The following is a 27,029-nucleotide window of genomic DNA, read 5'->3' as shown; positions in this document are numbered from 1 at the left end:
CTTAGCAGGGGCTCATTCATTTTTAAGTCAGTCATTTAACAAATATTTGCCAAATGCTTTTAGGGATCCTAAACTTTAAATCCCACCATCAAGAAGAGTCTCTGTAAGATGGCCGCCCTCCTTGGGAGATTCAGACTAGATTGGGGGGGGGGGTTATCCGCTTTCTTGGAGTCCACTACTTCTCAGTGTTCAGGAGGGGAGGGGGCCCCAGGGCCATCAGCCAGCCTCTGGGGCCTGGCCTGCATCTGCACCCTCGGCTTCCACCTGGTTACTCTTGCCCAACTTTTTCAGGCTCTCCAAAAAGGTCTTCCAAGTCTCCGACACGCTCTTTTCCAGAAGCCAGCCCTCACTCTCACACTCAGGGTCTTCAGGGTTAGACACACCTTCCAGTGCTGTGTGTAGGTAGCGCAGGCCAATCGTGATAGTCACCTGGTGGGGAGAAGAGACTTAGAGGAGGTCTGGGAGAAGGAGCTGGGGGCTGGAGCTATTAGGAAACCATGCAAGCCACCAGCCTCCTCATCGCCGGGGCCTTCAAGTGTGGCAAGATCTGTTGAGTCTGGCTTGGTGAGGGCCTGCCCACTAGCCTGGCCTGTGGTACTCAAGATAGCTGCCTCATCTCCAGCCCCATTCTCCTCTCTGGCCACCCTGGGCTTCTTAGGGTCCCATCCACACTTTCTCTCCTCGGGTCTTTACCATTTGCTGGTTGCCTAGAACATTGTTCCTCTACACATTCACTTGTTAATTCAGCTTCAGCCCTCGGTGAGGGCCCCTGCTACTCAATTCTCCCTCTTCCTCTCAGGTCTCACCCGTTTTGGGGGCATTAGTCCTAGGCTCCTCCTCCTCATGCCCCTAGCCCCTTCCTAGCACAGTGCTTGGCATATATTGGGTGTTGGGCAACTATTTGCTAGACAAAATTAAAGTCACCCCTTTCTCAGCAAACAGTATCATCGTATGTGGTTTCCTCTACTTCTGTTGTTTTGATTAGTGTGGGGATGAGTGGGTGATTTGTTTGGATTTGTTCACTAGCAGTCACTGCAGCAGGCTATGGTGCCAAAATGCCTGGGTTCAAACCCCAGCCCTGGCACTTAGCCAGCCATGTGACTAAGAAACCTCAGTTTACTCATATGATTTACAAATTTTCAGATGGAGTGTCTCCTGCCTCATGTGCATGCTGTGACATGTCAGTAGGTGTAGAGCACGGTACGTGGTGCGCCGAAAGGATGAATAGATGTGTCAGCCATATTGGTTATTAATGTGGTAAGTACTGTTTTCACTGCTCTAATATATTGTGTTACCCAATTGTTTCTACACAGATTCCTGGTTTACTCTCTCTTACACTTCTCCTTTTATGGTATAGCAAACTCTGTGAGGTGGTGAGGCCTGCTAATAGAGCATGTCCAACCCCCTGATCCATCTTTTTTCATTCAGTCTCCCAGCCCCTAAAACAGCACCCCATGGTGGTAGGGGCTCAGTAAACATCTATTGAATCAGTGCTCAAGGAGCATTTTATAATTGCAGTAGTAGATGACATTAGTAACTAATAGTTTTAGGTTTTTGTTATTGTCATTGTCTATTGAAAGTTCAATAAAATATTTTTATGGTGGAAAAACTCACCTCCAGGAAGTCCTCCTGGTGTGCATGCTCCTCTGATCCCCTCCTGCTTTCCTGAAGGAGGCTTACTGCTGCATTATTAATTTTGCACTTAATGCAAATGGTTCTCCCTTTGGTTCATGAGTTAGATGTCACCTCCTAACTGGATTGTGAGGCCCAGGAGGGCAAGGCCCAGGCCAGAGCCACCCTTGTGCCCATTACAGAGCTCTGCTAACCAAAGGCCTCAACTAAAAGTCAAGGGCACTTACTCCCTGTTCCAGTGAACTGGTCCTCATCTCATGCAGTCACTAGCTTCCTGGAAACGTGAGCAAACTGAGAGGCAACCAGTGGAATCCCATTTTCCCACTGATTCTGTTATCCTTTCAGTCTTCTTTTCATGGGTTTTCAAGGAACATGACCTTCTGCCCCTCTAGCAGTAAGCTTCTCATCTCTCTACCCACTCATTCCCAAGACTGTGCCTCAAGGAGTCAATGACCAATAAAACGTCATTAATTTGCCTCGACATCAAAAGAAGCCCTCCCTTCCCTCCCAGCCCACCCCTGCCCCAGACTGTATAGTACCTCTAGTGTGAGGTGGTGAGTTAGAAGTAGTCGCCACGTCTGAACTTCCATAGCACTAAGAGAGCAGCTTACTTAAAGGAAACTTTCAGTGAATCTTCTCTAATGGACAGACTTTCCCCACCTAAGGTTTCTGGCTTTGTACTTCTGAATTTTGGGGTCTGGATTTTCTGCTGTCAGCTCAAAGCAGGAGGCCCTGAGTCACCCTCTGAATCCCCTTGGTTTACCACTCACTAACACTTGCTCTCGTTCAGCACCCAGGACAGCTCCTAGTACTGGTTAGGTGTTTAAGAACTAACTCTTCAATAAATGAATGAATGGCTACATCCCAAACTCTGTACAGAGAGGAATTAAGCCTCACAGGTGAGATCAGATGAACCCACTAATAATTAGAATAACAGGCAAATTGCTACCAGAGTCTCCAGAGAAGCACAAATCCAAATAGCTCCCATTTCCTGAACACAATGTACGTATTATCTCCTTTTGCCCCCCAGGAGTCCCAAAGCTCAGTGCTGTCGGCCCCCTATAACAGAGAGATTAAATAACTTTCCAAGGCCTCAGACTGAAAAAATGAAGGCACAGGATGAACCTCTAAAACATGCAAAGTGAAGGAAGCCAAACAGAAAAAGTCATATATTATGATGGCATTTATATAAAGTGTCCAGAATAGGTAAATCCGCAAGGACAGAGCACAGATTAATGGTTGCCAGGGGCTGGGGGGAAAGAGGTGGGGAGTATGCTGCTTAATGGGTATAAGCTTCTCTTTGGGAGTGATGGAAATCTTTTAGAACTAGATAGAGGTGGTGGTTACACAACATTGTGGAATGTACTAACTGCCACTGAATTGCTCACTTTAAAATGGTTAATTTTAAGTTCTATGAATCTCACCTCAATAAACTATTTTTTGAGTGATAGGAAAAAAATAAAAAATAGTGGAGGTGCTCGTATTCAAACTTAGGCCTGCCTGACCCACAGCTAAGCTGAAGGCTGGTTCCGAGGAGAGAGACAAGCACTCCAGGCCAGGCCCCACCCATCAAATCCAAAAGGAGCAGGTGACTCCCTCTTCCCTCGCCCCCACCTGGCCCAAAGCCTACCTCAAAGAGCCAGACGAGGAGCGTGACAGCGCCCATGGAGTTCATGAGGCTGCTGTAGTAGCTCAGCAGGGCGGCCCTGCAGCCGTTCACCCACAGGTTGAGCTCCTCTGTCTGGTGGTCATAGCTGTAGTGTGCCGAATTGTTGGTGAGCTGGTACTGAATGCAGGGCCGTGGTGAGCTGGGGTTGCAGCAGCTAAAGGGAACACCATCCACCAGGTATCGCCCGTCCACATTGCTCTTGATGCGACTAGAGGAGAAAGATGGCTTGAGAGGGGCTTCTTGGATTTCTCACCAGGGGCCAGTTCCCCCCAGCCCCTGCCTCTGAAAAGCTATAATATTCATTCATCCATTTGTTCATTCATTCGTTCGTTCATTCTCGATAAATATTTGTTGTGTACCTACTATGTGCCAGCCACTGTTCTAGGACCTGAAGATGGAGAGATGACCCTAGAGAACCAATGTCCCTGCCTTGCTAGAGCTTAGGTCCTAGAGGGTTGAGACAGATGATAAACCAAGAAGAAAGTCAATAAGGAATGTAGAAATGCATCCAACCACACTGTGTACTGCCAGGCCCTGGCCCGCAGTGATCATCTGGAGCATGTCAGGCAGGTAGGAAGAGGAGCAGGACGGGTGGTGGCTGGGACAAGAGTGCCAGGCATTCATGGCCAACAGCCTGTAGCCCCCAGCCCCCTCTCCGACTTCCTGCCCCCCAATAACGAGTCCCTAGGGACCAAGGCCCCTCGGGCCAGATCAGTTCTGTTCAGGGATGTTTCCAGAAGTCCTGCTCTGACCCAGGGCCTGTGTGGGGGCAGGGAACTCTGCCCCTAGCCAGGTGGGATCTCCTCACTCACCCGAAGGATGCGGCCCACATTACTTTGGCACTTCTATATTTACTATGTATTTGGTTAGCACACACCACACATTCATGTGGGTTGAGAATTCAAAAGGGAGACATCTTTACAGTGAAGGCTCTCCCCATCCTCCTCAGGCATCCGGGTATGTCCTGTCTGACCTGAGTGCGGCTACCCAGGTGTCTGTGTGCCAGAGGTCATCAAGCTTTCGCCCTTAAGATTTATGCACCTGAGTGTATGCATGTTATCTTGAGAAAAAGTTTTTTTTTAAGTTGAACATGAACAATGCTGTACATAATAGATGCCTTTACAACATAAGAATAGAAAGCATGTAATTATTTAAAATAGAAATTATAATTCCACTTATAATTCCACTTCTGGGTATTCAAAGAAAATGAGAACATTAACTCGAGGGGCACCTGGCTGGCTCAGTCGGAGGAGCATGTGACTCTTGATCTCAGGGTTGTGAGTTCAAGCCCCACATTGAGTGTAGAGATTACTTAAAAATAAAATCTTGAAAGAAGAAAACATTAAGTCAAAAAGATATATGTATCCCTGTGTTCATTGCAGCATTATTTATAAAAGCCAAGACCTGGGAACAACATAAGTGTCCATCAATGGGTGAATGGATAAAGAAACTTTGATACACACATGCAATGGCATATTCTTCAGCTATAAAAAAAGAAAACTTGCCATTTGCAACAACACGGATGGACCTTGAGGACATTATGCCAAGTGAAATAATAAAGACAAATACCATTTGATCTCACTTATATGTGGAATCTAAAAACAAAACAAGCCAAAAAACCAAGTTTATAGATACAGAGAAAATTTGTTGTTGCCAGAGACAGGTGAGGTGGGTGGGTAAAATGGGTGAAGGTGACCAAAGTACCAGCTTCCAGTTATAAATAAATAAGTCCTGGGGATGTAATATACAGCATGGCAATTACAGTTAATAATGCTGCATTGCCTATTTGAAAGCTGCCAAGAGAGTAAATCTCAAAGTTTCTTATCACAAGAAAAAAATTCTGTAACTATGTATGGTGATGGATGCTAACTAGATTTATTGTGGTGATCACTTTCCATTTTATGCAAACAGCAAATCATATATTGTATCCTGAAACTAATACAATGTTGATGTCAACTATACCTCAATAATAAATTAATTAATTAATTTAAAAATTGTTTTCAAGGGCCACCTGGGTGCCTCAGTCAGTCAAGCATCTGCCTTCAGCTCAGGTCGTGATCCCAGGGTCCTGGGATCGAGCCCTGCATGGGGCTCCTGCTCAGCGGGGAGTCTGCTTCTCCCTCTCCCTTTCCCCCTCCTCCCCACTTGTGCTCTCTCTTTCTCACGCTCTCTCTCAAATAAAATCTTTAAGAAAAAATTTTAAAAAAAGAAATTGTTTCAACAATGTTCATTGAAATGATAATTTCAATGTTTAGCTCTAAATGTCCATGTTTAGTCTCCCACTTATTCTTGTCCCTTGACCTCCAGGTCCCCCCAACTGTAGCCAACTGTCTGTCCTTCTAAAAAGGCTGTGGGGCGCCTGGGTGGCTCAGTCGTTAAGCGTCTGCCTTTGGCTCAGGTCATGATCCCAGGGTCCTGGGATCGAGCCCCACTCGGGCTCCCTGCTCAGCGGGAGGCCTGCTTCTCCCTCTCCCGCTCCCCCTGCTTGTGTTCCCTCTCTTGCTGTGTCTCTCTCTGTCAAATAAATAAATAAAATCTTTAAAAAAAATAAAATAAATAAAAATAAAAAGACTGCATACATGATGAGCAAACACAGATTGTGCAAATATTCTTACTCTTCCTGTCTTTTACCCAAATGGTAATGTACTGTCTTGAACCTTTCTTTTTTTCCCTTAGCAATATCTTAGAGATCTTTTTATGTCTACCAGTGGAGAGTGTTCTCCAGGTTTTTCATGAGCTGTGTGGTATCACCATTGTACAGATGGTCCATGGGGTAGTAGTCAGTTCCCTACTGCTGGATATTTAGGGTTTTCCCAGTCTCCTGTCAATACAAACATTTTGGATATTGTGAATATATCTAGAGTGTCAATTCCTAGAGGAGGTATCCCTGCATCAAAGGGTGGGTCCATCTGTGATTGGCCTAGATCCCTACCATATTTCTCCCTGGAGTTTGTACAATCACACCCCCAACAGACATGCATGAGACAACCTACCCTTCGTGGCCCTACCCACACAGGTTTGATTTCTGGACTTTGCCAACCTGATGGATGGAAAATAGTATCTCAAGGTTGTTTTAATTTCCATTTTTCTCATTATGAATGAAATTGAGTGTCTTCTGATATGTTGAAGCGTCATTTGTGGTTCCTTTTCTGTGAACTATCTGTTGATCAGTATGATTAAGACTTTAGGAAGGTTCTGCACAATGTGGCCTCCTTGGTTCCAGAACAGTCCTCACCTGGGTTATGGTGACCATATTTCCACACGCTCTGCAGTCCCTGACCTCTACTTCCTAGTCCCTTGCCCAGAGAATGGGTGGCCCTGGGTACACAGGGGATCCAGGACAGTGATAAGAGCCGGACCACCTGAACTTACTCCCAGTTCATTCCTCTGGACAAGTTCCTTCACCTCTCCAGGCCTCAGCTTCCTCATCTGTAAAATGGAGTTGACATGAGGATCATATGAAGGGATGCATGTAAAAAGTCTTAGAAGAGTGGCTGGTACACAGTAAGTGCACAATAAGCGTGGACTCATGGCCACGCCTGGGCGGGGTGATGGAGAAAGAACCTTCACATATGCTCTGTGTGCTCTCAGGAAACAACTGTGACAGTGGAACAGACCACTCAACACCACTGGGCAATAGTCACTTGTGAGCAGGCGGCAGGGTTTCTGCCAACGGTGAAGAAGAGAGTATGAGAGTCTTCTGTGAGGACAGCAGCCGTGTCCGCGAGAGCAGAGCTCACCACTGGCCTGAGGCAAGCCCTGCTAGACACTTGTCACTGACTGAAGTGGTTGCTACTGAAGTTGTTGCTTGAGCTCAACTGAGTGCACCAAGAGCACAGTGGGAGCAGAAACCACTCTGCTCTCCCCCTGCAGCCCCCGCTCAGCACCTGGTGGTGGGACTGGGTGGTCCACGGTGGGAGGACTGAAGCAGAAAGGCCCTCAGTTTGGGATTCCTGTCCCCCTCTTGAACCTGCACGACTGAGCAGACAGTAGTCTCCCACCCCCAGTCTCCTTGAGGCTGAACTCAAATGCTGTTTGTCCCTCTTCCTGACCTGCAGGCTGTCCCTTGAGCCTGCTCCCACCAACACAACATCCGACCTGGACCGTTCCCAGTGTCCCCATGAGAAGAGGGGGGATTGTAGAGGGAGCCAGCCTTTGAGTCCCAAATCTGCATTTCTGATCTGTGGAACCTCATCCTCTGGACCTGTGTCAGGTGGGGATTACCCTCTTGGGAGCTGTGGGGAGCTCTAAATGAGGCAGGGTGTGGGGTGCACTTGACACAGGCCCTCAGAGAATGCCCACCTATGGCCACCTGGGAAGGACCTTGCAATCCACCAGATTGTTCTACAGAGGAAGAAGTGGTGCCCAAGCAGGGCAGGGCCTCACTCAAAGCCAAACAACAAGTGGAAGACTAGCCCACAGCAGTTGCCCACTTCTCCCCTCAGAGATGCTTCAGAGTCTCTCGGGTCCTTCCTGTCTGTTGGCTCTTCTGTTTAAGTTTCCTGGGAAAGCATGATCTCCTCCTTTGTTCCCTGTCCCAGAAGCCCTTTCTTGTCCACGATTCTCACTCATTATGCACTCTCCAGGTATATTAAGCTAGGGTAAAGCCTATGGACCTGCCTCATACATACTACAGTGTATCTGAAGTGAAGGCCAGGCCTGCAGTTTTGTGAGCTGAGGCCAGTAGAGGCTCTGAGCTACCCTCACTCTGCAGGCTGGCCTTCTGGAGAGCCCCTGTCTTCCCACCTCACCTAGCTCACTCCCCCAAGTGGAGAAGTCGCCTTGCTAGCCTCATTAAGGCAAAGCTATGTCTCCCCTCAGACTGGGATTTCCTGAGGTTAGGACTGTCTCTCCCCCTCAGCTGGGGCTCCCTGAGGGAAGGCTATGTCTCCCGCCTCTCACACTGGAGCTCCCTGGGGGAAGGGCTGTATCCCCCTCAGACTGCAGCTCCCTGAGTGCAGGACTGTGTCTCCCCTTCAGGCTGGGGCTCCCTGAAGACAGGGCTGTGTCTCCCGCCTCTGACTGGGCTCCCTGAGGGCAGGGCTGTTTCTGCCCCTCAAACTGGGGCTCCCTGAGGACAGGGCCATGTCTCCCCTCACACTGGGGAGACAGTGACTTGGGAAAATGATCATGTCAGAGTTTTCCTGGAAAAACCAACATAATTCAGGAGGTAAATCAATAAATCAACAAAGAAATCCATAGGGAAATAAACAGTGGAGGGGAGTGGGGAAGGCAGGGGTGTAACTGATCATGAGTCAGTCCCCAACTGGGGATTGTGTCTCCCCTGTCTTCCCTCACTCACCACCTGCAGTACTTTATATCCAGTAACTACTCAAAAAAAAAAAAATCTTCAAGGAAATACTAATACTGTACTGCTATATACCAACTGGTCTATGTGTATTATTCCACTTACTCTCTACCGCACCCCTGTCATGTCATTTCTCAGATGAGAAAACTGAGTCTGACAGAAGTCAGGTGAATTGCCAAGGTTCCACAAGTGTCACTCAGCTAGCATCCCAGTTGGGGAGTGACTCATGATCAGTTACACCCCTGCCTTCCCCACTCCCCTCCACTGTTTATTTCCATATGGATTTCTTTGTTGATTTATTGATTTACCTCCTGAATTATGTTGGTTTTTCCAGGAAAACTCTGACATGATCATTTTCCCAAGTCATATATGACTTGGCTATGGGAGAGTATGCTAGAAAACAGGTCTTTTCGTAATCAAGACCCTTCCGTGGTGAGCCCTGAGCAGAGCAAGATTTGTAGCCTGGGAAATACTCTGATATAAATAGCCAGCTCACCACCTAAGGAGCTCTCCTTGCCTGGCTTTGTCTTAAGAGGGTGAGTGGGGCCTTAATCTGTGGTTGTAACCAGGACAAGCACTAAGTAAACAAGGTGATGCTTCTAGAGGAGATGGAGGGCTAATTCCAGAGATAGGGGACCCCAACAGATCCCAGGCTGGGAGCCCAGGGGAGTCCCAGCCTTCATCAAGCCAGGCCTGCCCCCCCTCCACGCCATTCTGTCCTGGGCCTTGTCCTCAGGAAACCCTAGTCTGAGGGAGAGGAACCACACAGCCTTCAAGAAGCCCCAGTCTGAGCGGGGAGATACAGACCTGCCCCCAGGGAGTCCCAGTCTGAGAGGGAGACATAGCCCTGCCCTCAGCGAGACCCAGTCTGATGGGGGGAGACACAGCCCTGCCCTCAGGGAGCCCCAGTCTGAGGGGGAGACACAACACAGCCCTCAAGGAACCCCAGTCTGAGGGGAGACTCAGTCCTACCCTCAGGGAGCTCCTAGCCATGGTCTAGTCTTCTTGAGATGTCTGTAAATTGTTCAGAAAGAGTGAACAGAAGCCTGTAGCCTGTGGATTCCCTGAGTGGGATGGGCAAGTGAGAGAGCTTGGTGCCCACTTCTTCAGACTGAGGGCTTCAGGCCAAGCCCTCCTGGCTGACAGTTCCTCGTGCCAAGGCCTCTCACCCCAAGACACTAAAGCTCTGTTCATCCTAAAAGCAGGGGAAAGTTTTAAAGGAATTGTTATAAACTGGCTGAAAACTTTATCCCTCCTCATGTGATGCATTAAGATACACAGAGCACCCTAGGAAGTGTTCTTGCTAAAACCAAACCTGAATCCAAGCACACCTCAGCCCTAACTACTGGCTTATGGGTAAATGCAGGGGACAGAAGAACAAGTTAGATGACACCACTTGGCTGAAATTGCCCAATTGAGAATGTGAGGAATTCTTCAGGACAAATAGCCCAGTTCCTTCAATACACATATGGCATGACAGTAACTGTTATAGAGTAAAAGAAGCAAAAGTGATCAAAGAACCAAATGCACAATGTGGGCTTGGTTTGGATCCTGATTTGAACAAACCAACTGTAAAAGATAGTTTGAGACAATCAGAGAAAATTCAACAGACTAGATATTAGATGATCTTGCTGCTAGTTTTGTTGGGCATGATTACTATTGTGCTTATGTCAAACAAAAACAAAAAGGCAAAAAACAAAACCTCTGTACCTGTTAGAAATGACTCCTTAAATAGTTACAGGTGAAAGGATTTGCTTTAAGATACTCAGAGGGGATAATGTGTGTTTGGGAGGGTGTATAGATGAAACAAGAAAGCGAAAATGTGTGCATTTGTTGAAGCTAGGAGAAGTGTACATGGAAAGTCATTATAATCTCTCTACTTTTGTGAATGCTTGAAATATTCCATGATGAAAGTTGAAAAATGTAGTAAAATAAAAGAAGCACTGGCTGAGAACTACAAACCTATGTCCGAATAACTTGCTCTGAAGATTCAGTTGCTAAGGGAGGCAGCATCCCTGGACTCTGCTCCTCCCTCGGAGGGCCTCCCCCAGTCATAAGGGAACATGTCTCCCCACCCTCAGGAGCACCAGGCTAGAGCCAGTGAGAAGGTAAACACACAGGGTAGAGCAGAACCCAGCCTCACTTGCCACAGGCCACAGGGAGCCTGGGCGGTTTCTCTGGTTTCTGTGCAGCCGTCTCACCATTATCTGAGACCCGGGCACAGAAGAACTGGAATCCAGTCATAATCCCTAGAAGTTTCTCAAGCCTAGGTCATCTCCGCCCACACCTTCCACTGTCCCTCTGGAGGAGGGTGGCACGGAGGACAAGAAGACAGAGAAAGACAGGACGAGAGAGGACAGTGTGGCCTGGATAATTCAAAGCTTCAGTCAGGGCACAGATTCATCTGACACTGAAGCTGTACAAGGTGCCTAACATCACGGGCAAGCAGCACAAGTCGAGTGGAAGGAGCAGAATTACAACCCGGCACCCCATACAATGCGATATGATTTGTCTGTAAAAAGGAAGGATGTTCTAACAAATGTGGCAACATGGTTGAACTTGGAAAACATTATGCTAAGTCAAAAGAGCCAGGCCCGAAAGGACCAATATTATATGATTTCCTTCAAAGGAGATATCCAGAAGAGGAAGAAGTATAGAGACAGAGAGGAGACTAGTGGTTTCTTAGAGCTAGGGAGGGTAGCTTTCACTCCTTAGCCATGGGAGGCTAGGGAGTGAAAGCCAGAGGGTATGGGGTGTCCCTTCCACATGATGGAAATGTTCTAAGGTGAGCTGTGGTGTTGACTGGTAGCACAACTCTGTGAACATGCCAAAAACCATTGAACTGTCCCCTTTCATTGGGTGAGTTGTAAGGAATGTAAATCATCTCAATAAGCCCCCACTTCTTGCTGTGAGATCCAACCTGAGGCTCAGATCTCTCATCTATAAAATAGAGAAAAACAACACCTAAAAGAATAACAACAACTAAGAGAATTATTAAACCCCCCAGGGAGGGGTTTTGTGCAGAATAAATGTGGGACCTGACAACATAGTGATGGGGCAGACTGGGGGTGGGGTGTGGCCAGTGGGCTATTTGCTTGGACGGCTGGGGTGGGGCAGGGGTGCGGGTGGGGAGATTCTAAATTCATAAAAATCTGAGGTGGGGCGCCTGGGTGGCTCAGTCTGTTAGGTGTCAGCCTTCTGCTCAGGTCGTGATCTCCGGGTCCCGGGATCAAGCCCGACACTGGGCTCCCTGCTCAGTGGGGAGTCTGCTTCTCCCTCTCCCCCTGCCCCTCACCCCTGCTTAGTCTCTCTCTCTCTCTCACTGTCTCTCTCAAGTGGATAAAAAAAAAATCTTTTAAAAAAAATCTTCAATTGATATTGTGTAGGCCAGGAGCCTTCTGGAAAGAGTCCTTGATCTTAAAGATCCCCCTAAGAAATCTCCAAACACCAACCACCAGCCACCCCTCCATGTTTGCTGGGACCCCAAGCTCTGTGCTCAGTTTCCTGGGGGACCATTGGAGCAGGGGCATAGCTGGGGAGGTTCCCGGGGAGCCCTCTGTGCAGGAACCCAGTTCCACCTCTCAGGACCCAGACTGGAAATGTTTTCTGTAACCCAGTCCAGCAAGGTGTACATCGTATGGAATGGAGAGAGATGCTCCAGGGGCAGAGCCTGCAGAAAGGACCAGAAGTTAGGCACTAGACACTGCCCATACCCAGGACCAGTGTCACTGGAGGAGCTCGGTGCATTTTCTGCAGACTTCCCACCCTCCCCCTCCAACCAGCTCACTGCTCCTAGGATCCCCTCCCAGAGTTGTCAGGGTCAAGGAGACTGAGGCCCACCAGAGATTGGCTTCTCTGAATTTGGTAGGGAAAGGAAAAAGAGAAAAAGGTGAAGAATTCCTTTTAAAAAAATCTTGGTGGAAGATGACGCTGCTCCCTGGTCCTGCCCTCCTGCCAGGCCCCACGCCCGCCTCTCTCTGCTTCTGCTGCCTCTGGATCCTCGCCCTGAGGGTGCTGCTGAGAAAAGCCAGAAAAACGTAAATGCTTACCACTTTTCCGCTCTTGGCCTCAAAAAAATAAATACACTTTAGATTGTTCAGAGGAGGATTTGCAGGGGCCAGCTTTGTCAGGAAAACTTAACAGTCCTCCTAAGTAAAGCAGTCAAGACATGAAAAAAATCTGAGCCTCTGGAAAGGGAGGAAGTGCCACCCCATGCCCCAGGAGCCTCCGCTCGCTCACAGGTGTTGTCCACTGGTCATCAGAGTGAGAATTTGTGGAAAGCATTGATGTGGTCCTCTCTCTACTAGGTTGTGCCCTTAGCAGCACAGGAGTGTGACGTCATGGGAGGTTTGGGAAAGGAGACAGGCATTTCAGTTCTACCATTGTGTCTTAAGACCAGCTTTGTGGAAAGTGACAGCCAACAGATACATTTTCCACCTGGAAACAGCCTAAGGGAAGTAAGAGAGAGACAGAGACAAAGAGACAGAAGCAAAAGCCTCAAAGAAGCCTACTCCAGTGTGGCCAATAGAAGCAAATAAGAACGAACTAAATGCCTGCCTAAGTGTGTCCATTCAGGAAGTGTAATATGATGCACCAATTAAACATGATCACTTTACACAAATACCAGATGATATCACTCACATGTAAAATCTAAAAAACCAAACACACAGAAACAGACTAGACTGGTGGTTGCTGGGGGTGGGGAGAGGGAAGGGGAGATGTTGGTCAAAGGGTACAAACTTCCAGTGATAAGTTCTGGGGATCTCCTCTACAGCTCGGTGATTATAGTTAACAATACTGTGTTATATCCTTGAAACTTGCCAAGTTCTCACCACAAAAAAGCAATGGCTATTATGTGCCATGATGCAGGTGTTATAGCAAATGCGACCATAGTAATCCATAGTAATCACTTTGCAATACGTAAGTGTATCAAATCAACATGTTCTGCACCTTAAACGTACACAATGTTATTTGTCAATTATATTTAAACAAAGCTGGGGGGAATATATTTGTTCTGAACATTGCGCAAATACTATATTATCAAATTACAAAATGGGGTGCTCAGTTGTATTTATACCATGGTTACACTATTTATTATGTAAATGTTAACAAGACTAAACCAAATGGGGAAAAATTAAAGCCATTAGTCAGTTGTGGGTGAGAATCTGGCTTGAATTCTTTTTCCTGTTTTTGTTTCTCTTAATGTTGTCACTATATTTTGTGTGTGTGTGTGACTGAGAAACTTTTTTCAAGTCAGTGGAGTTAGGATAGTTTCACTCCCAACAAGTTGGTATGAAGCACTGAGGTGGTTTGGATCAAGCCTACTGTTTGCCTGAAAATTTAGATATGCCAACCACTGGGAGTGGAACAACCTGGAGAATTTCTCTGCTCTGGGACAAAAGGAGATTTGGGGATTACAGGGAGGCTTTGTAAGTCTCTCCAATGACTAACTCTGTGCAGAAGGCAATCAAGGAAAATGACAGGAAAAAATGAAAGCCCTTTCTTATTTGCTCACAAAGGCTGTTTCAGCTTCTCCCCCTCTCTCACTCCCATCCCCAGGAATTCTGCTTGTCCCTCCTGTGGCACCTTGTGTAAATCCTGCCACCTTGTGCTGTCCCTGCTAGACCTGTCACCTCGGAAGGGCAAAGTGGTTTACCAGCCTCTTCTTAACTAGGGATTTGTAGCAGTAATCCCCACCCACAGAGAAAATAGAAGCCCCAAGCACTGACCTTCAGTCTGACTTCCCTTCCATCATCTGGGGTTCCTGGGTGTCATCTGGGCGTCAGCCGTGTCCTGCTGCCAGTGTGCCCAGCACCCTGCGTTCAAGTCCTCCTGGACTCACCAGCCTTACCCAGGACAACCCTGAATGAACAGCTGACCCCTTGCCTCAGCCAGGGAATGGGTTGGATGGGACAGAAAGAAGAGGTGAGGATGAGCCACGGGCTCAGGGCAGGCTGCCCTTTCCCTAGAAAATGACTTGAGACCCATAATGGTGGGTCTCTGGGGAAGAGCAGTGTTCCAGAGTCAGCCGCTGTCTCCTCCACCTCTGGCTCACCAGTACCTCCCTACGTTGCAGCTCAGGATTTTATTTTTATACACACCACAAATACTTTAGATACGTATTTGTGTCATACTATCGTGATTCAAGAAGTAAACACCAGCACATATTTAATGGGCACCTGCTGTATGCCAGGCTCTAGACGGAGCTAGGAGGTCACCTCCAAGATTATCTATTCCAGTGCCTTCGTTTAAAAGATGGGCGAGCAAGGTACCAGAGTGGCAAGTGACTCACCCAAGGTCACAAGCTAATTTACAACACAGCCCAAACTATAGCCTAGACCTCCTGACTGCCTTGTCCTCTGCTCTTTCCACCACACCCAAGGACAAATACCTAGAGATGCTCCGACTCAGAAGGTTGGAAAACAAGGGAACTAACCAGGAAATTTAAGCTTCTGGGACTGAATGCATAAACTTTGAGTGAATAAGACAAAGAGCCAAATAACATCTCAGTATATGTGATCTATGAATGCCCCATCCCTACCGTATGAAGCAGGCACACTTTCCTGGCTGGGTCTTCCTCCCTGGAGACTCCTATCCAAGCAACTTAATGTAACTTGACACTTTCCTCCCAGACATTCCTTAGCCAGACATTAGGTGGAGCATATGATATCGCCATCTTTATAGGTCAAAAATGTTAGCATATTGGCAATTTCACATGGGCCACCTGAATCCAGCCTCACCCCCCCCCACACACACACACACAGTACTAAGTTGCGCACACAGAGCACCCCCATGGGCCTCCAAGTCCCCATCTAGCTCTGATCCCAGGACCGGAGACCACTCACTCTTTGACTTCTTTGGAGGAAAAGTCCAGGTAGCGATTGCTGATCCACTGAATCTCAAACCAATCTCGAAAGCCATTGTTGCCACAGCATTTGAACTCAATCTGCAGCAGGTCGATGGTCTTCTTCATGAAACACCTGCCAGGGGTGTCTGTGTCTCGGTAGTACTTCATGCCATTCTTGAGCCCATGGGCCAGGGTGCTCTCCAGTGAGCTCCGCATGAGGAAGCAGCAGAGGGTCACCAGCAAGAGGGCAATGTTGAAGAGGACACAGACAGCCAAGTATGGCTTCAGCCAGGGCTTCCACTTGGCGTACTTGGCAGGGTCCAGGGCATCATAGCAGATCTTGCCGGCCAGAGAGTTGAAGACACAGGACAGCAGCCCCATCCCTATCAAGGAGTTGGGCACAAAATGGCTCTCTGAATTATTCATCACATCACTCCGCTTCCGCAGTTCGATCTTAAGGAACAGCCCTAGGCTGAAGATGATGATGCCAGCCAACACGGAGAACCAATTCATGAGCCAGAGCCCTTGAGCCAATTTCACCCGCTTCTTCTGGTCAAACTTGACCTTCAGCAGCGCCATGCTTGCCGAGTGCAGTCCAGGCAGCTTCCCTCGGCACAACTCTCACTCCTGACCTTCGTGAGCCCGGGGGCTGCAAACTCAGGGCCTTGGGAAGGAAGCAGATGGTCCACACTGCAGGGAGCTTCCCTGGGAACTGCCCATGTTGAGCCCCTTAGCCTGGGACCCCCGTTAACTTAGTAGTGGTAACAGGGGCCGCAGAGGCTCAGCTCATGAAGGGGCCAGGTCTCCGCGATGTTCCTGCAGCTTCCTTCCCAGCCAAGCAGGGAGAGCCGGAACGCCACAGATTAAAAGTGGGGACCACAAGACATCTCGCTAATCTCTTTAGCCAGGCTCATCCCATTAGACAAAGCTGTGCCAGTTTCAGAACATGGCCAAGAGGAGCCCAGACGGACACACTGCAGAAGAAAGCTCTGGGTTCAGCTTGAGGAATCAGGAACAAGAACAGGACTGGCCAGAGGAGCGGGCTCTCCCTGAGGGCTGGCTCAGATCGCGTGGCTCCCCAGAGGCCCGTGTGCAGGCCAAACTCCTTCACATTTAAAACTTTCAGTAGGACAAAAGACATTTTTATCCAAGTTGAAAAAGAAATGACAGATAGTGGGAAAACATTTACAACATGTAAAAAAAAAAAAAAAAGCATTTTTTAATACTCCCACAATCCCACAATCAAAAGATCAATAATTGGGAAACAGGTAAGAGGAACAGGAGATTTAGAGGCAAACTTGGAAAGTCCGATCTGGAAAAGATATCCAGTCCGAGCAGAACACAGGGAAATGCAATTAAGATAATAATAAAAGACCAAATTTGACCCAGCAGACTGAACATCTGTCAAAATTTTGTCACCAAGCAGTATAAACAAAGATAGAAATGGAGATGTACACTCTTGATGAGTCTGTAAATTTTTTATGTTTTTTTTTAAAGATTTTATTTATTTATTTGAGAGAGAGAATGAGATAGAGAGAGAGAGCATGAGAGGAGGGAGGGTCAGAGGGAGAAGCAGACTCCCCGCCGAGCAGGGAGCCCGATGTGGGACTCAATCCCGGGACTCCAGGATCATGACCTGAGCCGAAGGCAGTCGCTTAACCAACTGAGCCACCCAGGTGCCCCTATTTTTTATGTTTTTAATTAGCAGACTTTATTTCTTAAAGCAGTTCAAGGTTTACAAAAAAAAAAATTGGGGGCCGCCTGGGTGGCTTAGTGGGTTAAACGTCTCCCTTCGGGTCAGGTCACAGTCCCAGGGTCCTGGGATCAAATCCCGCATCAGGCTCCCTGCTCGGCGGGAAGCCTGCTTCTCCCTCTGCCTCTGTCCCTCCCTCTGCTTGTGCTCTCTCTCTCTCTGACAAATAAATACAATCTTTTTAAAAAATGCTTAAAAAGAGGGCACCTGAGTGGCTCAGTCGTTAAGTGTCTGCCTTCAGCTCAGGTCATGGTCCCAGGGTCCTGGGATCGAGCCCCGCATCGGGCTCCCTGCTCAGCAGGAAGCCTGATTCTCCCTCTCCCACTCCCCCTGCTTGTGTTCCCTCTCTCGCTGTCTCTCTCTCTCTCTGTCAAATAAATAAGTAAAATCTTTAAAAAAATGCTTAAAAAAATTGAACAGAAAGTACAGAGTTCCCATATACTCCTTTCCTACAACCAGTTTTTCCCATAATTACCATCTTGCATCTGTGTGGTACATTTGTTTCAAGTGATGAACAAATATTGGTATTATTATCATTATTATTATTATTTATTAAAGCCCATAGTTTACATTAGGGTTTGCTTGTTGTACATTCTGTGGGCTTCGCCGAATGCATAATGTCATGCATCCACCCTTATCAGAGCATACAGAATCATACGGATAATTTCACTGCTCTTAACAATCCCTACGTTCCACCATTCATGCCACCTTCCCTCCCTGTCCAACCCCAGGCAACCAGGCTCTACAGTTTTACCTTTTCCAGTATGTCATGTACTTGGAATTATAGTCTTTTCAGACTGGTTTATTTCCCTTAGCAATAGGCACTTGGTATTTCTCCACGTCTCTTTGTGACTTGATCGCTCATCCCTATTTTTTGTTGAGGAATATTCCATTAAAATGGATGTGCCATGGTTTATTTATCAATTCACCTATTAAAGGGCATCACGGTTGCTTCCAATTTTTGGCAATTATAAATAAAGCTGCCATAAACCCTTGTATACAGGTTTTTGTGTGGACATAAGTCTTAAGCTCATTTGGGTAAATATCTAGAAGCACAGTTGCTAGGTCATGTGGTAAGACTATGTTTAGCTTTGCAAGAAACTGCCCAATTATCTTCCAAAGTGGCTGTACCATTTTGCATTCCCCCCAGCAATGGATGAGAGTTCCTGTTGCTCCACATCCTTGCCAGCATGTGGCTCTTAGCATTCGGGCTTTTAGGCATCTCACTGTTGCTTTAGTGTGCATTTCCTTGATGACATATGATGTGGAGCATCTTTTCATGTGTTTATATGCTGCCTTTGGTGCGGTATCTGTCCAGTACTTTTGCCCTCTTTTTAACTCGGTTGCTTCGGGGTTTTTAGACTGTAAATTTTGGGAAAGTAATTTACCTCCATTAAAATTTAAAATTCACATTCCCAGTGGTTCATGCCACTTCTCAACCTGTGCATATAAGCACGAGGAATTTTAGGAACAAACCAATTTTGTCCTCGAATTCATGTCCACCTAATGCCAAAAAAAGTTTCATGTTGCGCATGAGCTCAAGGCAGTAAGTGGGTCAGGTCTCCAACCTGGAACCTCATTTCTTCCCTTATATGCTTTGGATCCGTGGTCCTCTTTAAGATCTCCAAATCACTAAGTAGAATCAAAGGAGTATTTCTCCAAATAGAGGAGTTATGGGAACAAAGCAATGAGTTTTTCCCCTCCAGCGCAGTCACCTTAGAACAAAACACCTGTTTCATTGCTCCACCCAAGTTTGCACTCCAATTTGGGAGTGGCCAAGGCCCAGTTCTAAGACATATAGAAAAACCAGTCTTGTTATTTTATCGTCGCACCATACTGTGGGTCAAAAACAACATTATGCAGAGTGCTCACTCTCTTAGTAGCCAAGACTTGGGGACGCCTGGGTGGCTCAGTTGGTTAAGCGTCTGCCTTCAGCTCGGGTCCTGATCCCAGGGTCCTGGGATCAAGTCCCGCATCAGGCTCCCTGTTCAGCAGGGAGTCTCCTTCTCCCTCTCCCTCTGCAGCTCCCCCTGCTTGTGCTCTCTCTCTCTCTCTGACAAATAAATAAATAAAATCTTAAAAAAAAATAATAGCCAAGACTTGGCTTCTAAGCAGCTTTGGATCTTCAAAGGATTTCAACTCTTCACCATCTGAAGAAAGATCGAAAAGAATGTGCTGCAGCCATCGAAAGGGATGAGATCGTGCCATTTGCAACGACGCGGACGGAACTGGAGGGTGTTATGCTAAGCGAAATAAGTCAGTCAGAGAAAGACATGTATCATATGACCTCATTGATATGAGGAATTCTTAATCTCAGGAAACACACTGAGGGTTGTTGGAGTGGAGGGGGGTGGGAGGGATGAGGTGGCTGGGTGATAGATATTGGGGAGGGTATGTGCTATGGTGAGTGCTGTGAATTGTGCAAGACTGTTGAATCACAGACCTGTACCTCTGAAACAAATAATATATTATATATTAAAGAAGAAGAAGAAGATAGCAGGAGAGGAAGAATGAAGGGGGGGATATCGGAGGGGGAGAAGAACCATGGGAGACTGTGGACTCTGAGAAACAAACTGAGGGTTCTAGAGGGGAGGGGGTGGGGGGATGGGTGACCCCGGTGATGGGTATTAAGGAGGGCACTTACTGCATGGAGCACTGGGTGTTGTATGCAAACAATGAATCATAGGACACTACATCAAAAACTAATGATGTAATGTATGGTGATGAACATATTAAAAAAAATGTGCTGCAGTTTCTGGAGTTTGGCTTTGTTTTTGTTTTTTCCCAAGAGAGAATGTTCAGACAACCAGAAGCATGACCAGACTCAGACCTCATATGCCCAGAATCTGAAGACAACCATCCTGAGAGAAAAAGGGGTGTGGGTGACTGTGAAGCTATCTCAGAGAACCTCTTTGGAACATGCATGTGGACAAGAGGAAATCAGAAGGAACGAGAGGAAGAAAAAATCTGATGTAGAAGCCAGAAACAAAAATTTAAAAATAGCTCTACCGGGATAACCCCATTAGCCAAGGACTTCTTTCTCCTCAATTGACCAGTTGTACAGCATGAGGAGCAGAGGGCTAGTCTGTGGGTGCCCCCTCGTGGCCAGAAATATAATGGCTTCAGTGTTTGGAAAAGGGGAATTTCCCCTTTCAGGCTAGAATGGGCTATTATTATCTAGAAAGGAAAAGAGAAAGAACAGATATCAAAAATGTCCCTGGCCAAACCTTTCAGGGAAGAAGCAAGGCAGAATATGGTGAGGATAAAGCAGAGAAACGTAGACTGCAGAGGAAGGAATAATGAATCTCTGCTGGAGGATGGGGGAAAGGCAGCTCCCTCCCCCATTGGACCAATGAATGTGAGTCTAGATTCTATCAATCTAGGTAATAGAATAGGTTAATGGAATTAAGGCTGATTCATCTTTCCTTTTTAGAATTCCTTTAATGCTATTTTAATAATGAAATGAAAATAACAAAAGTATGCGATTAAAAAAATAATGAGGGAACCAAAGAGATCCTCTCTCTGGACTTCTCAACCAAGGAGGAATGAGGCACAGGTTGGCGCTTTGAATAATTAACTGACTTTTGTTTTCTTAACCTCTCTCCTTTGATCATCATCCTTAGTTCCCTTTACCTTCTATTCTTTTTCCTTCTCTCTTTCTGCCTTCTTTCCTTCCTTCCTTTCACTTTTCCTGTTAAATATATCATACATAGAGAAAAGGATAATATGTAAATGAACGTCGATATCCTCTCCCCTACATAAGAAACAATATCACCAATACCAGTGAAGTAGCCTGGGTGCCCCTCCTTCTTTATTCTCAGAGGTAACCTGAGTTTGGTATTTATCCTTCTCTTAAATTTCTTTAGTGTTCCCACCTATACATGTAATGCTTAGACAATATATCGTTTATTTTTTTTATTTTTTTTAAAGATTTTATTTATTTATTTGAGAGAGAGAGAGAATGAGAGATAGAAAGCATGAGAGGGAAGAGGGTCAGAGGGAGAAGCAGACTCCCTGCCGAGCAGGAAGCCCGATGTGGGACTCGATCCCGGGACTCCAGGATCATGACCTGAGCCGAAGGCAGTCGCTTAACCAACTGAGCCACCCAGGCGCCCTAGACAATATATCGTTTAGTTTTGCATGTCTTTGAACTTGACATAAATAGAATCATATATTCTTTTTTTGTCCTTGCTTTTTTCACCCAAACATTGCATTTAAAATTTTCAGACCTCCAGGGGCACCTGGGTGGCTCAGTTGGTTAAGCATCTGACTCTTGGTTTCGGCTCAGGTCATGATCTCAGGGTCATGAGATTGAGCCCTGCATTGGGCTCCAGGCTCACTGGTGAGTCTGCTTGAAGATTCTCTACCTCTGCCACTCCCCCTCTTCTCGCATGAGCACTCTTTCTGTCTCTCTCAAATAAGTAAATCTTTATTTTTTTTAATTTTTTTGAGAGAGAGAGAGCAGAGGGAGAAGCAGACTCCTCACTGAGCTGGGAGCCTGATGTGGGGCTCAATCCAGGGACCCAGAGATCATGACCTGAGCTGAAGGCAGACACTTAAATGACTGAGCCACCCAGGTGCCCCAATAAATGAACCTTTAAAAATTTTTTTTCATACCTCCAGAAAGCCCACATCTTATAAATGTACAGCTTGATCAATCAGCATTAAATTTTTCGTTTGAATTCATCAACATTAATATACAGCTCTAAGTTCATTAACTTTTCATCTTCAAATATAATTTTTTAAATATTATATTCATTTGAGAGAGAAAGCGTGAGTTGGGGGAGGGGCAGGGGGCAAGGGAGAAGCAAGCGGACTCCTAGCTGAGCAGAGAGCCCGACTTAGGGCTCAATTTCAGGACCCCGGGATCATGACCCGAGCCAAAGGCAGATGTTTAACTGAGTGAGCTACCCAGGCACCCCCAAATATAATTTCTAACACTTTTTTTAATTCTTTTTTTTAAGATTTTATTTATTTATTCATGACAGACAGAGAGAGAGAAAGAGAGAGAAGCAGAGGGAGAAGCAGGCTCCCAAGGAGCAGGGAGCCTGATGCGGGACTCGATCCCAGGACCCTGGGATCATGACCTGAGCCAAAGGCAGACACTTAACCATCTGAGCCACCCAGGCGCCCATCTAACACTTTATTTTTAAGTAATCTCTACACCCAGCCAACATGGGGCTCAAACCCACAGCCCTGAGATCAAGAGTCGCAGGTTCCACTGACTGAGCTAGCCAGGTGCTCCTAAATATAATTTTTGATACAAAGAATACATGTAAGATATATAAATCATAATAATAAATTAAATATTCATCACCCAACTCAAATTTCACAAGTAACTTGCACCTACATATGATTCTTCTCATCACTTCTCCTCTCATCTCTGATATAGACTGATTGTGTCCCCTGAAAATTCATATGTGGAAGCCCTAACTCCCACCGTGACTGTATGTGTTACCTATAGGGAGGTAATTAGGTTAAATGAAGTCTTTTTTTTTTAAGATTTATTTATTAATTTGAGAGAAAGAGAGTGGTGGGGGGAGGGAGAGAATACTCAAGCAGACTTCCCACTGACCGCAGAGCCTGACACAGAGCTCAGTCCCAGGACCCTGAGATCATGCTAGGTTAATGATAGCATAGGAATAAATAGATAAATAAATAAATGCCCCAGGTTAAATGAAGTCTTAAGTGTGGGGCTCTAATCTGATAAGATTGGGGTCCTTATAAGAAAATAAAAAAGACGAAATCAGAGAGGGACACAAACTGTAAGAAACTCTTAATCATAGGAAACAAACTGAGGACTGCTGGAAGGGAGGGGGTTGGGGAGATGGGGTACCTGGGTGATGGGCATTAAGGAGGGCACGGGATGGAATGAGCACTGGGTGTTATATGAGACTGATAAATCACTGACCTCTACCTCGGAAACTAATAATACACTATATGGTATTTAATTGAATTTAAATTAAAAATAAAAATACATTAATTAAAAAAAAGAAATAATGTGTGTAAAGCTCTTTAGTACTTAATAGGTGCTCAATAAATATTAGTTCCTTTTTTTTAAGATTTTATTTATTTATTTGACAGAGAGAGAGAGATAGCAAGAGCAGGAACACAAGCAGGGCGAGCGGGAGAGGGAGAAGCAGGCTTCCCGCGGAGCAGGGAGCCCGATGCGGGGCTCTGGGATCCCTGGGATCATGACCTGAGCTGAAGGCAGACGCTTAACGACTGAGCCACCCAGGCGCCCCCTAGTTCCCTTTTCAAAAAAAAAAAAAAGAAAGAAAAGGAAGAGAAACCAGAACTTCCTCCCCACCAACACACACTGAGGAAAGACCATGTGAGGCCACAGCAGGAAAGCCAGAAGAGAGATTTCATAGAAATCTGTCTTCTGTTACGGCAGCCCATGCCGACTAAGACACCTTCCCTCCTGCTCAAGATATTCTGGATATGTTCACTTTTTTTTCATATAAAAACCATGTAGTGTTTCCCTGCATACATGTTTTTGCGATTTGCAAAGTTGTACTCATGCCATGCATAGCCTTCAGGACTTTTTTTTCACTCAACATTATTTTTTTTTAAAGATTTCATTTATTTATTTGACAGAGAGACACAGCAAGAGAGAGAGAACACAAGCAGTGGGAATGGGAGAGGGAGAAGCAGGCTTCCCGCGGAGCAGGGATCCCAACATGGGGCTCGATCCCAGGACCCTGGGATCATGACCTGAGCCGAAGGCAGACGCTTAATGACTGAGCCACCCAGGTGCCCACTCGACATTATGTTTTAAGAATCATACATGTTGCTGCATATAACTATAGTCCCTTTACATATATAGATCATCCTACACATGAGCCGTTCTCCTGGGGGTGGATATATGGGTGATTTCCCTTCTTTTTTTTAATGCTTTCTGGTGTTGCTTTTATGAACAGAGCTGCTCTTAACATTTTGTACATGTCTCCTGCTGAGCAGAAGTTTCTCTGGGGCATAACCATAAGAGTACTGCTAAGGAGGAAGGTGTTTGAATCTTCACCTTTATGCAGTAATGCCAGGTAGTTTCCCTAAGCAGTCGGTGAATATATGACCCACAGCCTCTCCAATCCACGCTATTGAGTCAGACTTACTCATTTTTGCTTCTCAGATTTTAATTGTGGCCTTAATTTGCATCTCCCTATTCACTAATGAGTTGACATAACTTGTCATAAATTGTCATTTGTGTTTCCTCTGTAAAAAGTATGTTCTTTGTCGACACCGTCTTTGGGGTGATCCGTGGTGGACGTTTTGAGGGCAGCTGTCCTGCGGCTTGCGCGCCCCGGACCGCCTCCTGTGGAAGCCTGAGCCGGCTGTGTAGGCCCAGGGCTGGCTGTGACACAGCATCGGAAAAGAACATCACCGAACGAAAGATAACAAATTCTTTCTCCCTTTGTCTCATAACCATGTCCACCAACGAGAATGCTAATTCACCAGCTGCTCGCCTTAACAGATTCAAGAACAAGGGGAAAGACAGTAGAGAAATGAGGCGGCGCCGAATAGAAGTTAATGTGGAGCTAAGGAAAGCTAAGAAGGATGACCAGATGCTGAAAAGGAGAAACGTAAGCTCGTTTCCTGACGAGGCTACCTCTCCACTACAGGAAAACCGCAACAACCAGGGCACTGTAAATTGGTCTGTTGATGACATTGTCAAAGGCATAAATAGCAACAATTTGGAAAGCCAGCTCCAGGCTACTCAAGCTGCTAGGAAACTGCTTTCTAGGGAAAAACAGCCCCCCATAGACAACATAATCTGGGCTGGTTTGATTCCAAAATTTGTGTCCTTCTTGGGCAGAACTGATTGTAGTCCCATTCAGTTTGAATCTGCTTGGGCTCTCACTAACATTGCTTCTGGGACGTCAGAACAGACCAAGGCTGTGGTAGATGGAGGTGCTATCCCAGCATTCATTTCTCTGTTGGCATCTTCCCATGCCCACATCAGTGAACAAGCTGTATGGGCTCTAGGAAACATTGCAGGTGATGGTTCAGTTTTTCGAGACTTGGTTTATCAAGTATGGTGCAGTTGACCCACTATTGGCTCTCCTCGCAGTTCCTGATACGTCATCTTTAGCATGTGGTTACTTACGTAACCTTCCTTGGACACTTTCAAACCTCTGTCGCAACAAGAATCCTGCACCCCCATTAGATGCTGTTGAGCAGATTCTTCCTACCTTAGTTCGTCTCCTGCATCATGATGATCCAGAAGTATTGGCAGATACCTGCTGGGCCATTTCCTACCTTACTGATGGTCCAAATGAACGGATTGAAATGGTTGTGAAAACAGGAGTTGTGCCCCAGCTTGTGAAGCTTCTAGGAGCTACTGAATTGCCCATTGTGACTCCTGCACTAAGAGCCATAGGAAATATCGTTACTGGGACAGATGAACAGACTCAGGTTGTAATAGATGCAGGAGCACTTGCTGTTTTTCCCAGCCTCCTAACGAACCCCAAAACTAATATTCAGAAGGAAGCTACGTGGACAATGTCAAACATTACAGCTGGTCGCCAGGACCAGATACAGCAAGTTGTGAATCATGGATTAGTCCCATTCCTCGTTGGTGTTCTCTCTAAGGCAGACTTTAAGACACAAAAGGAAGCTGTCTGGGCTGTGACCAACTATACAAGTGGTGGGACAGTTGAACAGATTGTATACCTCGTTCATTGTGGCATAATAGAACCATTGATGAACCTCTTAACTGCAAAAGACACCAAAATTATTCTGGTTATTCTGGATGCCATTTCAAACATCTTTCAGGCTGCTGAGAAACTAGGTGAAACTGAGAAACTTAGTATAATGATTGAAGAATGTGGAGGTTTGGACAAAATTGAAGCTCTACAAAACCATGAAAATGAGTCTGTGTACAAAGCTTCATTAAACTTGATTGAGAAGTATTTCTCTGTAGAGGAAGAGGAAGATCAGAATGTTGTGCCAGAAACTACCTCTGAAGGCTATACGTTCCAAGTTCAGGACGGCACTCCCGGGACTTTTAACTTTTAGATTGTACAGCTGAGGCAGAAAGTTGTTTGTTGTGTACTCTGTTTGGTAGAAGTTTGTCTTACTGTTTCTCTACTAAGAACTCTTTTTAAATGTGTTTTGTTATTGTAGCACTTTTTACAACAAAACTCTACTTGACCAGTTCCAAACTGTACAGCCTGTATGAAGCTCCTCCTCAGTGGGTTTCTTATTTCTATGTAGAATCTCCTCTCTTGCAGTGTCCTGTAAATAAAGATTAAATTCCAAAAAAAAAAAAAAAGTATGTTCTTTGTCTTTTGCACATTTTTCATTTGGGTTGTTGGTGTTTTTCTGACTGATTTGTGGAACTTTCTTATATTTTCTATATAATCTTTCTTTGGCATTTTTACGTGTCACAATTATTTTCTCCCAATTTGTGACTTGACTTTTCACTTTCTTTATGTCATTGTTTGAAGATCATAAGTTCTTATTAGTAAAATTTAGTATGCACTCTTAATCGTAGAATTTTCCAATTTTTTCCTTTGCAGTTAGTGCTTGTTTTAGAAATGATTCCTTGCTGCATACATAGAAAGATATTATCCTCCATTACCTTCTAAAAGGTTTTTCTCTCTTTAAGATTTTAATGTTTTCAGAATAGATTTGTGTGTTGGTATGATGAAGAGATATGATTTAATTTTCTTCTCTATAGATAATCCCAGCACACCATTTGTGGAATAGTTTGTCCTTTCTCCAGTGGTCTGCACTACCCAGTCCTAAATCAAGTTTCCATACATGCATGGATCTATTTTTGACGTCTCTCTTCTGTCCCATCAGTTATTTTATTTAT

At 45.8% G+C, this 27,029-nt stretch overlaps 1 protein-coding gene and 1 pseudogene across 1 annotated transcript; one reads left to right on the top strand and one right to left on the bottom strand.

Moving 5' to 3' along the window:
- Nucleotides 1–150: 150 nt before the first annotated feature.
- Nucleotides 151–16,136, bottom strand: PRPH2 (peripherin 2). Its single transcript, XM_027602734.2, has 3 exons — nt 15,455–16,136; nt 3,263–3,509; nt 151–429 (listed from the first exon to the last, which is right to left on the bottom strand). Exons 1-3 carry the CDS (start codon nt 16,033–16,035, stop codon nt 217–219), a joined length of 1,041 nt encoding a protein of 346 aa, XP_027458535.1. The 5' UTR covers nt 16,036–16,136; the 3' UTR covers nt 151–216.
- An 8,500-nt stretch (nt 16,137–24,636) lies between these two features.
- LOC118357205 lies at nt 24,637–26,452 on the top strand (annotated as a pseudogene).
- Nucleotides 26,453–27,029: the final 577 nt, after the last annotated feature.

This window comes from Zalophus californianus, chromosome 7 (genome assembly GCF_009762305.2).
Source record: "Zalophus californianus isolate mZalCal1 chromosome 7, mZalCal1.pri.v2, whole genome shotgun sequence".
Lineage (NCBI taxonomy): Eukaryota > Metazoa > Chordata > Mammalia > Carnivora > Otariidae > Zalophus > Zalophus californianus.
This window is presented reverse-complemented; position numbering and strand designations above follow the sequence as displayed.